Source organism: Symphalangus syndactylus, chromosome 3 (genome assembly GCF_028878055.3).
Source record: "Symphalangus syndactylus isolate Jambi chromosome 3, NHGRI_mSymSyn1-v2.1_pri, whole genome shotgun sequence".
NCBI classification, from domain to species: domain Eukaryota; kingdom Metazoa; phylum Chordata; class Mammalia; order Primates; family Hylobatidae; genus Symphalangus; species Symphalangus syndactylus.
The window spans coordinates 80,241,317-80,254,755 of NC_072425.2; the positions used below are offsets into that span (position 1 = coordinate 80,241,317).

Below are 13,439 nucleotides of genomic sequence, written 5' to 3' on the forward strand. Positions count from 1 at the left end.
TAGAGAATCATGTTGAGTAGTAATATGAATGCTTGTTTAACAATGTAAGCCCTTTAGTACTTACATGGTCATCTTAGGATGGATTTATATCCATTTGTTTTTACAAGATTAAAGTTTTCTTATTTTTTCCTGATTTTTAAAGGTAATATATACTCATTGCAATAAGGCTGAAAATACCAAATTGTATAAAGGAGAAAATAAAAACTATAATATCATTATCGATCATCATTACTATTTTTTCATATAGTTTTTAAAATTTTTATTTTTGTCTTTATTTTTTGTTTTTTTAAAAGACAGTCTCTCTATGTTCTCCAGGCTGGCCTCGAACTCCTGGGTTTTAAACAATCCTCTCATCTCAGACTGCCAAGTAGCTGAGACTGTTGGTGCATGCCACCATGCCCAAACTTCCAGCCTTTTTTTGTTTTAAAAAAGTAGAGTTATGAACCAGGCACAGTGACTCTCACCTGTAATCCCAGCTACTTGGATAGCTGAGGCAGAAGGATCTCTTTAGGCCAGTAGTTCAAGACCAGCCTGAGTAACATAGTGAGCCCTTGTCTCTAAAACAAACAAAAACGGAATTATAAATACTATCTTGTAAACTGCCTTTTAATTTTTATTTTATTTACTTATTTTGAGACTGAATCTCACTCTGTCACCCAAGCTAGCGTGCAGTGGCATGATCTTGGCTCACTGCAGCCTTGACCTCCCAGATTCAAGCGATTCTCATGGCTTAGCCTCCCAAGTAGCTGGGATTACAGACATGTTCCACCACACCTGGATAACTTTGGTATTTTTAGTAGCGATGGGGTTTTGCCATGTTGTCCAGGCTGGTTTTGAACTCCTGACCTCACATGATCCACCTGCCTTGGCCTCACAAAGTGCTGGGATTACAGGTGTGAGCCACCGCACCCAACTTAAACTGCGCTTTTTATATACTGCAGCTTATTTAACCATTTTCTACTGTGGACATTTAACTCCTTTCCAGTTTTGAGGTATTATAAATAATGTCTACGTATAGAATTTAAAATTTTCCTGAAATGTATTTTTAAATAGTCATAGAACGTTAAATGTTAAAGAAATATGTTAATAAATTGAACAACAGTATTTAATAATTCAGACATTTAAAAAATGAGGAAATTTTTACAAATCAAGTAGAATTTTGTTTTTTTAAAAAATTGTCTTTGCAGTTTTACAATAGCAGATGTACAGTGTTTTTTCCGATTTACTAAAAATGAAATCTTGTTTGTCATTTAGATGCCACCTGGGACAGCAAGACCAGGTTCTCGTGGTTGTCCCATAGGGACTGGTGGAGTTCTGTCTTCTCAAATCAAAGTTGCCGATCGCCCTGTAACACAACAAGGTTTGGCTGGAATGAAAACTGGGAGGAAAGGTACCTATTTTAAGATAAGTATCACACGGGCCTGTGTTTTGTAAGAAATAAATAATTGTGAACAATTAAAAAAAGTAAAAGTTGAGTATATTTTGAACAACAAGTATTACAGTACCATTTTATTAAATCAGTATTATATCATGTAAGAATTATTACATGTAATTCTGGCATGTAATGAGAATTATGGCATATCGTTATTCTTTGATTCACAAAATTATTGTGATGGTTAAACAACAGAGTGAATATGAAAATACAGTTTGAATTAGAAAGCTGTATACAGATGTGAGCTATTTCAGTCTTCATTTTTCTGACATGGAGCTGTAGTACAACTTGAAGAACTTTGAAATAATCTTGGAGAAAAGTTCAAGATTGAAAATTAGATTTTTGGTACTATATAGAAATACTCTGAAATAGTTTGGATAGTTTCTATATTAAAATGACACTTAAAATACTTGTGTATTTATGAGAAGTGAGTCAAGAAATGTTACTTTTTTTCTGATAATTAGCATCTGTTCTAATACTTATGTAAGGAAATGAGGCTAACACATAGATTTATATTAAATCTCTCATGCTTCTGCATATGTATTTAGAGAAGCATAAGAATACACTATATATTAGAGTTTAAAATTTAGATCTGTGGTATATATAAACCAAAGTACAGTAAACTCCTTTCTTTTTCTTTCTTTTTTAAATTTTATTATTATATTTTAGGTTTTAGGGTACATGTGCACAATGTGCAGGTTTGTAACATATGTATCCATGTGCCATGTTGGTTTGCTGCACCCATTAACTCGTCATTTAGCATTAGGTATATCTCCTAATGCTGTCCCTCCCCACCCTCCCACCCCACAACAGTCCGTGGAGTGTGATGTTCCCCTTCCTGTGTCCATGAGTTCTCATTGTTCAATTCCCACCTATGAGTGAGAACATGCGGTGTTTGGTTTTTTGTCCTTGCGATAGTTTACTGAGAATGATGTTTTCCAGTTTCATCCATGTCCCTACAAAGGACATGCACTCATCATTTTTTATGGCTGCATAGTATTCCATGGTGTATATGTACCACATTTTCTTAATCCAGTCTATCATTGTTGGACATTTGGGTTGGTTCCAACTCTTTGCTATTGTGAGTAGTGCCGCAATAAACATACGTGTGCATGTGTCTTTATGGCAGCATGATTTATAGTCCTTTGGGTATATAGCCAGTAATGGGATGGCTGGGTCAAATGGTATTTCTAGTTCTAGATCCCTGAGGAATTGCCACACTGACTTCCACAACGGTTGAACTAGTTTACAGTCCCACCAACAGTGTCAAAGTGTTCCTATTTCTCCACATCCTCTCCAGCACCTGTTGTTTCCTGACTTTTTAATGATGGCCATTCTAACTGGTGTGAGATGGTATCTCATTGTGGTTTTGATTTGCATTTCCCTGATGGCCAGTGATGATGAGCATTTTTTCATGTGTTTTTTGGCTGCATAAATGTCTTCTTTTGAGAAGTGTCTGTTCATGTCCTTTGCCCACTTTTTGATGGGGTTGTTTGTTTTTTTCTTGTAAATTTGTTTGAGTTCATTGTAGATTCTGGATATTAGCCCTTTGTCAGATGAGTAGGTTGCAAAAATTTCCTCCCATTCTGTAGGTTGCCTGTTCACTCTGATGGTAGTTTCTTTTGCTGTGCAGAAGCTCTCTTTTTATCATAGGCAGTGGCCAGTAGCCTGTGGTGAGCTGTTTCAGAGATTTTTGTTTTCTGTATTTTTGACAGATGATCTATCAGGAATGAAGATATACTGCTAGTACAAAATTAATTATATCATATATGCTACTTTCTATAATACAGTATATCATCCCTTTCAAGAGACTTAAATTTTTTCATCTACATTCTAATAACATCTAAATCACTAAATATTAAAAATGAATTGATTATTTAGAAATGTTTGCTTAATGATTATCAGTACCGTGAAAAAATATTTCAAAATTACATAGTCATTTAACTAGCCTTTTGAAAGTGGATGCACAGAAATATTTATATGTTTAATATTATTTTAAAACATCAAGGGTAAAAACATATTAAAATTCTATAGTAAATTTATCAAATGTTTATTTCTGTATTAATTTATCCTTCAAAACCGAACCAATATAATTTAAGATTGTTAGTCTCTGCAAGTATACCTCAAAGCCTTTTAAGAGGGAATTCGGAACATTACCACTACACACAGCTGTCTACTGTGACTTTAATACTTACCTTCTCTAGTGCCCCATTTCCCAGTATAATAAGATATTACCTCTACTTCTCAGCGTAGACCTTATAGTTAATACACTCATACTTTGCAGGGCACTTCATCTCTTACAAGGTTTGAGACATTTAACCTAGGAACACTTTCTTTGTTTTGTTTTTTTTTGAGATGGGGTCTTTCTCTGTTGCCCAGGCTGGAGTGCAGTGGTGTGATCTTGGCTCACTGCAACCTCCGCCTCCCAGGTTCAAGCAATTCTCCTGCCTCAGCCTCCTGAGTAGCTGGGATTACAGGCACACGCCACAATGCCCAGCTAATTTTTTTGTATTTTTAGTAGACATAGGGTTTCACCATATTGGCCAGGCTGGTCTTGAACTTCTGACCTCAAGTGATCCTCCCACCTCAGCCTCCCAAAGTGCTGGAATTACAGGTGTGAGCCACCGTGCCTGGCCAGGAATACTTTCTTAGTTCTACTGAAATATAAGACCATTTCTTAAAAAGTCTCTGAGACAAATGATAAAAAATCATAGTCACTTTCTCACACTGAGGAATGTCAGCAGTGTCCAGTATGACAGCCAGTAGTCAGAAATTTAAATTAGTTCCCCAGTAGCACCAGCCAAATTTTAAGTGCTCTGTAGTCCCTCTGTCCACTTTATTGGACAGTGTTAATTTAGAATATTTCTGTCACTGCAGAAAGTTACTTTGGACAGCTCTGTTGGAGATTCCCTTAGACTCAATTTTCATTCCCTCGTCCTGTTCTATAGAGTCTACTGTCTTAACAGCCCCACCTTCGTAGTTTTAATTGAAGCTTCCCTTATGTCATGATTCTAAGATATTAGTTCTCTTTTCAGTTTCAGTGATTCTTCTTGATTCATTGGGGCATTCATGAAGACTGTCTTGAGTAATTCTGTGGAGTGTAATTCTGATTGTGCTTTGGATTTGCTATTCTGGTGGCATTTCAAACTGAACAATAACACTTAAAACATTTTTTTTTAGGTCCCCAGAGGCAAATTTTAGACAAATCTTACTATGTTGGGCTTCTTAGGTATGTTAAGCATGTCTTTTCATTTGTATGTTTTACTCGAAATATTGTGTACCTTCTGTCAAAAGAGTATATAACTTTAATATGAAGTTTTAGCTATGGCACTTATTAGGATAATTAGGTATCTATTGATTTCTAAAAATTATTTTGTATTCTAACAATTTCTGGTTAATTTGACTATGCTGTAAAATAAATGTGATAGTATAATTAGCCTGAGATTTATAATTTTATGAATTTGCATGTACGTGAGCTATATTTTCTCTCAGTTTGTTTGTGCTGCTATAATAAAATACCTGAGATTGGGTAACTTACAGGAATTTATTTTTTACTGTTCTGGAGACACAGAAGTCCAAGATCAAGGTGCTGGCAGCTTCAGTGTCTGGTGGGCACCTGTTTTTCACAGATGGTGCCATCAAGGTGTCCTCATGGCAGAAGAGTGGAAGGGCAAAAGATGCCTCGCTAGTTTCCTTCACCCCTTTTATAAGGCACTAATCCCATCCATGAGGGCAGAGTCGTCATGTCCTTATTACTTCCTAAAGTCCCTACCTCTTAATACTATTGCATTAGAGATTAAGTTTTTTTTTTTTTTTGAGACAGAGTCTCGCTGTCACGAGGCTGGAGTGCAGTGGTGTGATCTCGGCTCACTGCAAGCTCCGCCTCCCAGGTTCACGCCCTTCTCCTGCCTCAGCCTCCTGAGTAGCTGGGACTACAGGCATCCGCCACCGCGCCCAGCTAATTTTTTGTATTTTTAGTAGAGACGGGGTTTCACCGTGGTCTCGATCTCCTGACCTCGTGATCCACCCGCCTCGGCCTCCCAAAGTGCTGAGATTACAGGCGTGAGCCACCGCGCCTGGCCAGAGATTAAGTTTTGATATGAATTTCAGAGGGACACAAACATTGAAACCGTAGCATACTTATTTTATTTTATTTATATTTTAGAGACAGAGTCTCACTCTGTTGCCCAGGCTGGAGTGCAGTGGCATGATCACAGCTCACTGCAACCTTGAACTCCTGGGTTCAAGTGATCCTCCTGCCTCAGCTTCCCAAAGTGCTGGGATTATAGGCATAAGCTACCACCACACCTGGCCTCATAGCATTTTTTTTTTTTTTTTGAGACAGAGTCTTGTTCTGTAGTTCAGGCCGGAGTGCAGTGGCATGATCTTGGTTGACTGCAACCTCTGTCTCCCAGGTTTAAGCAATTCTCCTGCCTCAGCTTCCCAAGTAGCTGGGATTACAGGCGTGTGCCACCATGCCCACCTAATTTTTTGTGTGTGTTTATAGTAGAGGTGGCATTTCACCGTCAGCCAGGCTTGTCTTGAACTCCTGACCTCAAATGATCCGCCCATCTCAGCCTTCCAAAGTGCTGGGATTACAGGCATGAGCCACCGCGCCCAACCCCTTGTAGCATTTTAAAAGTTCACTTTTTTCATCTAATGATAAGAATAATTTTTTTTTTTTTTTGAGACGGAGTCTCACTCTGTCACCCAGGCTGGAGTGCAGTGGTGTGATCTCAGCTCACTGCAACCCCTGCCTTCCGGGTTTAAGCCATTCTCCTGCCTCAGCCTCCTGAGTAGCTGGGACTACAGGTATGCGCCACCATGCCTAGCTAATTTTTGTATTTTTTAGTAGAGATGGGCTTTCACCATATTGGCCAGGCTGGTCTTAAACTCCTGACCTCGGGTGATGCACCTGCCTCGGCCTCCCAAAGTGCTGAAATTATAGGCATGAGCCACCATGCCTGGCCAAGAATAATCTTTTATGTTTTTTTTCAGTAATCTGAAATGTGTTACTCATATCATTAAAATGTTACCAGCTACATCTAATAAGAAAGGGAAAATATGTACACTTATTTATGTTATATTAATCAGTAAGTTTCACATAAGTATGTATTTGGTCAGTTGCTACCAATGTGGCCTAATTTTAATTAATTCATAAGCTTTTTTTTTTTTGAGATGGAGTTTTGCTTGTCACCCAAGCTGGAGTGCAATGATGGGATCTCATGTCACTGCAACTTCTGCCCCCCAGATTCAAGTGATTCTCTTGCCTCAGCCTCGTGCCTGTAATCTGCGAGTAGCTGAGATTACAGGTGCCTGCCACCACACTTGGCTAATTTTTGTATTTTTTTTTTTTTTGAGACAGAGTTTTGCTCTTGTTGCCCAGGCTGGAGTGCAATGGCCTGATCTCTGGCATTGCAACCTCTGCCTCTTGGGTTCAAGTGATTCTCCTGCCTCAGCCTCCCGAGTAGCTGGGATTACAGGTGTATGCCACCATGCCCAGCTAATTTTGTATTTTTAGTTCAGACAGGGTTTCTCTATGTTGGTCAGGCTGGTCTCGAACTCCCAACCTCAGGTGATGTGCCCACCTTGGCCTCCTAGAGTGCTGGGATTATAGGAGTGAGCCACTGTGCTTGACCTAATTTTTGTATTTTTAGTAGAGATGGGGGTTTCACCATTTTGGCCAGGCTAGTCTTGAACTCCTGACCTCAGGTAATGCACCTGCCTATGCTTTTCAAAGTGCTGGGATTACAGGCGTGAGCTGCCACACTCGGCCTCATAAACTTTTGTTGTATGTCTCTGGGGATGCATCTCTAAATCAATGACTTTCTTATTCTTACTATTTTTCCACTTACTTGTTCTACTGTTCTATCTCCATCTTCTCATTTTACCTTATTTTCTTTTTGGCACATTATTTGTATCTTCTTTCTCTTTTATTTCTCTTTTGTTTAATCCACCCTCCCATCATGCCCTGAAAGCCCTGTTTTCTTTTATTTCTCAGTTACCTGGATCCTATTGAGTCTCAAACTCCTAGAAGGCAATAAAGAAAAGTATGGTTTCCCCCCATCTGTTCTCAAAGCTAAGAGTAGTAAGAAAGATAGTAAGGCCATCAGTTGTTTAGTATCTCTGACATTCAGCCACTTTTTAATCAAAAGAAGGAAAGGAAATGTAGTTATTCCTAATGATTGCATTGCCTTTCTCCCCTAGGATTTGTGCTTCCAGAACATCAAAGAATAGTTCTAGCTATTTGTGTAATTGTCTGGCTCTAGAGCAGTGGTTCTCAACTGCTGGTGATTTTGCCCCCGGGGAACATTTGGCAATTTCTATACATGTTTCTGGTTGTCACAAGTGAGGTTGGAGGAAGTGCTACTGATACTCAGATCCAGGATGCTGGTAAACGTCCTACAGTGTACAAGATAGTGCTCAACACGAAGTGCTAATCACTGACCCAAAATGTCATTAGTGCTACTGTTGAGAAGCTGTGCTCTAGAGGGTAGTAGCAGCTGTGATGATGACAGTTAAGCACCTATATCTGCCTGTGGCTTGTACTAGTTTGACTAGGCTTTCATTCTGGTTCTATTTCATCTTTGTCGATGAATCTATGTCAGTTTCTCATCAGTTGAGGAGAATAGGATGGGATATACCTCATTCTTTTTTTTTTTTTCTGAGATGGAGTCTCCTTCTGTCTCCCAGTCTGGAGTGTGGTGGCATGATCTCAGCTCACTACAGTCTCCACCTCCCAGGTTTAAGCTATTCTCCTGCCTCAGCCTCCCTAGTAGCTGGGACTACAGGCGTGTGCCACCATGCCCAGCTAATTTTTGTATTTTGAGTAGAGATGGGGTTTCACCATGTTGGCCAGGCTTGTCTTGAACTCCTGACCTCACGTGATCTGCTTGCCTCGGCCTCCCAAAGTGTTGGGATTACAGGCTTGAGCCACTGCACCCAGCCGGAATATACCTCATTCTTAATGAAATAAGCCACCTAAACTTTTTGCATTCTTTTAGTTAATTTCACAAAACTATTTATATTATTATTACATATTAATGGAAAGTTTAAATTTTGCTTAACTAGAGTTTTTTGGATTAAAAGTATTGCTGACATTCTTATTTCTTCTCTAATAGAAGTAAAATAAGTGAACTTAGACCTGAAGTTAATAAACTTCAGAAGGGAATAGAAATGTACAATCAAGAGAATTTAGTATATTTGTCATATGAAAAGAGGTGAGTAATAAGTATTCAGTATTCATTCAATAGTTTGTACTTATAATACTAAATTTGTAGCTATCCATATTGTTTGTAATGTTGATTTTCTTATGTATATTTGTATGCACATATTTATGAATGTATTTATTTTATGCTTGCAGGGCTGAGACTTTAGCTGTTGAAATAAAAGAGCTTCAAGGACAACTAGCAGACTACAACATGGTATTTTATCTTTTCTAAGAGAATTTACTGTTAATATTTTCATTAGTTTTTACTACTGCTTTAAAAATACATTAGTAGGCAAAGGACATGCACAGATACTTTTCAAAAGAAGACAAACACGCAGCCAACAAGCATATGAAAAGAAGCTCATCATCACTGATCGTTAGGGAAATGCAAATCAAAAGAATTATGAGATACCATCTCACACCAGTTAGAATGGCTATTAATAAGAAGTCAAAAATAACAGATGCTGGTGAAGTTGCAGAGAAAAGGGAATGCTTATATACTGTTGGTGAGAGTGTAAATTAGTTCAACCACTGTGAAAGCAGTGTGGCAATTCCTCAAAAAGCTGAAAACAGAACTACCATTCAGCCCATCAATCCCATTACTGGATGTATACCCAAAGGAATATAAATCATTTTACCATAAAGACACATGCACATGTGTGTTCATTGGAGCACACAGTAGCAAAGACATGGAATCAACCTAAATGCCCATCAGTGGCAGACTGGGTAAAGAAAATGTGGTACATATACCATGAAATACTATACGGTCATAAAAAAGAAAAAGATCATGTCCCTTGCAGGAACATGGATGGAGCTGGAGGTCATTATCCTTAGCAAACTAACGCAGGAAAAGAAAACCAAAGACTGCATGTTCTCTCTTACCAGTGGGAGCTAAATGATAACACATAGATGGGAACAACAGATGCTGGGATCTACTTGAGGTTGGAGGCTGGAAGGAGGGAAAGGATCAGAAAAAATAACTAATGGGTATTAGCTTAGTTACCTAGGTTATGAAATAATCTGTACAACAAACCCCCATGACAGTTTATCTGTAAAACAAACCTGCATATGTACCCCTGAACCTAAAATAAAAATTTCAAAAATTTCAAAAAGAATAAAACATTTGATGAAAAAATATATTTATTAATTTATTATTTAAAATATCAAATAATACATGAATACATACTTATTGTTAAAGATGAAACCATAAACAATACAACAAATAAAGTATCCCTTTACTTTCTGCTTCATTTCCCTCCCCAGAAATAACTTGGCTTAACAGATTGATATATATTCTTCGTTTGTTTTTTGTAAAATACGTTTACTGACACATACACAAATGCACACATGCTTTTCTCCGTAAAATATATTAAAATAATAATTTAAATAATTTTAAAAGTAGCTAAAATTTATTGGTCCTATCAGTGATCATTGCTTTAAAAACACGTTTTTTATCGAGTGTTGTCATCTTGAAAATTTTAAAATTTAATTATTTAACAAACAGATTGCCACCATCTCTATGTTTTACTTGAAATATTGTGTACATTGTCAAAATAGAGTATATAACATGATATAGCTCCACCAAAGATGCTTGTACCTGTGGACTTTGAGAAGAAACAATCCCCCTGGCAGTATTGATAACTGCTCAGTCCTTGGGTGATATTGGCCCCATGAAAATTTCTAGTGTCAGAATTTTCTTTTTTCTAACTCTTCAGTTGCTTTAGCAGCAGTGATGTCTGGATTTAATGAAAAAGACAAATTTTTATCTCACTACCCTTATTAAGAAATAGTGTTACAAGAAATAAACATTCTATCATAATGGTTAGGATAAGTTATGATATACCTACTTGATAGTGTTACCTTGTGCTTATCAAAAATTTTGCTGATTATAGCGTAACTTTTTATTTTTGTTTTTTTTTTGTTGTTATTGGTGGTGGTGGTGGGTTTTGTTTGTTTTTTTGTTTTGTTTTTTGTTTTTTTGTTTTTTTTTCAAGACAGTCTTGCTCTGTCGCCCGAGCTGGAATGCAGTGGCTCAATCATGGCTCGCTGCAGCCTAGACTTTCTGAGCTCAATTGATCCTCCCACCTCAGCCTCCCAAGCAGCTGGGACTACAGGCACATGCCATCACACCAGGCTAATTTTTTGTATTTTTTGTTGAGATGAGATTTGGCCATGTTGCCCATACTGGTCTCAAACTCATGGGCTCAAATGATCTGCCCACCTTGGTCTCCCAAAGTGCTGGGATTACAGGCTTGAGTCATTGTGCCTGGACTATTTTTATTTTTTAATTTTTTTAGAGATAGGGTCTTGCTCTGTTGCCCTGGCTGAAGTTCACTGTAGCCTCAAACTCCTGGGCACAAGTGATCTTCCTGCATCAGCCTCCCAAGTAGCTGGGACTACAGGTGCATGCCACCATGCCTGGCTAATTTTTAAATTTTTTGGAGAGACGGGGTCTTGCTGTGTTGCCCACGATGGTCTTGAACTCCTTGGCTCAAGTGATCCTCCTGCTTCAGCTTCCCAAAGTGCTGGGATTATAAGCATGAGCCATTGCACCCAGCCCTCTTATAATTCTTAAATTTGCTGGACTACACAATTAATCACAAACATTTTGTAGAGCCCATTATTCACTGGGATTTTCTTTAGTAAATAATGTTCTGTTTTAAATATGAGAAAAATAGTTTTTTTTTTGTTTGTTTTTTTTTTGTTTTTCTTGAGATGGAGTCTCGCTCTGTCATCCAGGCCGGGGTGCAGTGGCATGATCTTGGCTCACTGTGACCTCTGCCTCCTGGGTTCAAGTGATTATCCTGCTTCAGCCTCCTGAGTAGCTGGGATTACAGGCGCGCACCACCAGCTGGGATTACAGGCGTGCTCCTGAGTAGCTGGGATTACAGGTGCCTGGCTAATTTTTGTATTTTTAGCAGAGAAGGGGTTTCACCATGTTGGCCAGGCTGGTCTTGAACTCCTGACCTCGTGATCCGCCCGCCTCAGCCTCCCAAAGTATGGGGATTACAGGCATGAGCCACCGCGCCCGGCCGAGAAAAGTAGTTTTTAAAGGTATGAAATGACATTCGATGAAAGGGAGTTTTAGTTATGCTGGAACAAATTAGGCATATTCATATAAAGATACTACCATGTAAAATATGCTATTTATAGACTTAATGAGCTAATATCTGATACAGAGCAGTTAGCTGGGTATCTGACATATAGTTAGCACTCAATAAATGTTAGGTCTTATTAGCACTTATTTATATCATAAATGAAAAATGTGATACACCTTATACCCAAATAGTTAGCTTTTAGTAGACCTGTTCACATTCTGGCTCTATTGCTTGCTAAATTTCTTTTTCTGTAAAATGTGTACAATCATATCTGCTTCATACAGTAATTGTAAAAATTAATACATATGTAATAGTGTTTGACACTAGGTAAATACCCTATGTTGACAACTGATATCCTTGCCTAACTTTTTGAAGTAGGCTTACTACTGTTCCATCTGTGCAAGCCCTGTTGATTTTTTTTTAATTATTAGAAGATAAAGAACATCTTTTTACGTTTTTACTAGTGTAAATTTGTTTTTTGTTTTGTTTTGTTTTGGGTTTTTTTTGAGATGGAATTTCGCTTTTGTTGCCCAGGCTGGAGTGCAGTGGCGCAATCTCGGCTCACTGCAACCTCCGCCTCCCGGGTTCAAGCGATTCTCCTGCCTCAGTCTCTCTAGTAGCTGGGATTACAGGCATGTGCCACCACTCCCGGCTAATTTTGTAGTTTTAGTAGAAACGGGGTTTCTCCATGTTGGTCAGGCTGTTCTTGAACTCCTGACCTCAGGTGATCTGCCCGCGTCAGCCTCCCAAAGTGCTGGGATTATAGGCCTGAGCCACCGAGCCCGGCTTACTAGTGTAAATTTGTAAATCTACTAACACTCCTCTCTCCTTGGGGATGTTGGCAGAGGAAGAGAGAGTGATAGATCTTTCCAAAACTCTTGTCTGTTCCAGACCCTTGTTTATAAGCTCAGCCATCTTTTCAGAGCAGGCAAAGGTCCACAAGGTATAATATGCAGGAAGAGTAGTTTGTTACTGCTCATTTATCCATTTTAAAAATGTAATTTGTTTATTGGACAGGTGCATAATATATGCTTACTTAGGTAGCTCAATATTTGTTTTTATCTTAAAACAGAAAATATTCAAAAGTATTAATACTTAAGTTACTACTCATTATTTGTAAGACTGAATATCTATATTATTAATTATAGAGAACATGTGTAAAGACTAACAAAGTGGTGTTTATTTGTTTGTATTTTTGTTTTTAGTTGGTAGATAAACTTAATACCAACACTGAAATGGAAGAAGTAATGCATGATTACAATATGGTAAGAAAATTTATAAATATAAGCAAATTGATCTATGTAAGTCATATCCTACAAAACACAGCATTTATATCTAGAAATAGTTTGATAAAACCTTAAGTGCTATAGAGATGAATATTACTCTGATTGTAAATACCACTATTATGTATTCCTTGAGCTCCCTTAGTTGCTCTTTTAAATTTTCTTCCTGTTGGTTGGCTTTCCTAAATGGATATTTAGTGACTGTCTACTGTGTTTGAACTGGTGTCAACGTGCAACATTAGTTAGGGAGTGCCATCTACATTTCCTTATATATATTAGTTTACAATATTAGTTTAAGCACAAATGTTGATGAATACTCAATGTGACAAATGATAACTTTACATAGTTTTGTCACCAGTGGAGAAAAATGAATAGATATGACTCCAGACATAAAATATTAATTTTTGATTGGTAAA

General features: G+C 37.9%; 1 protein-coding gene across 1 annotated transcript in view; it reads left to right on the forward strand.

Moving 5' to 3' along the window:
* The window catches only part of LOC129479374 (intraflagellar transport protein 74 homolog), a 107,607-nt gene that overhangs the window by 13,767 nt on the left and 80,401 nt on the right, over positions 1-13,439 (forward strand). The window contains 5 exon segments of the mRNA XM_055272388.2: positions 1,255-1,390; positions 4,613-4,661; positions 8,554-8,652; positions 8,796-8,856; positions 12,946-13,005. Coding sequence (XP_055128363.1) covers positions 1,255-1,390; positions 4,613-4,661; positions 8,554-8,652; positions 8,796-8,856; positions 12,946-13,005 — 405 coding nt within the window.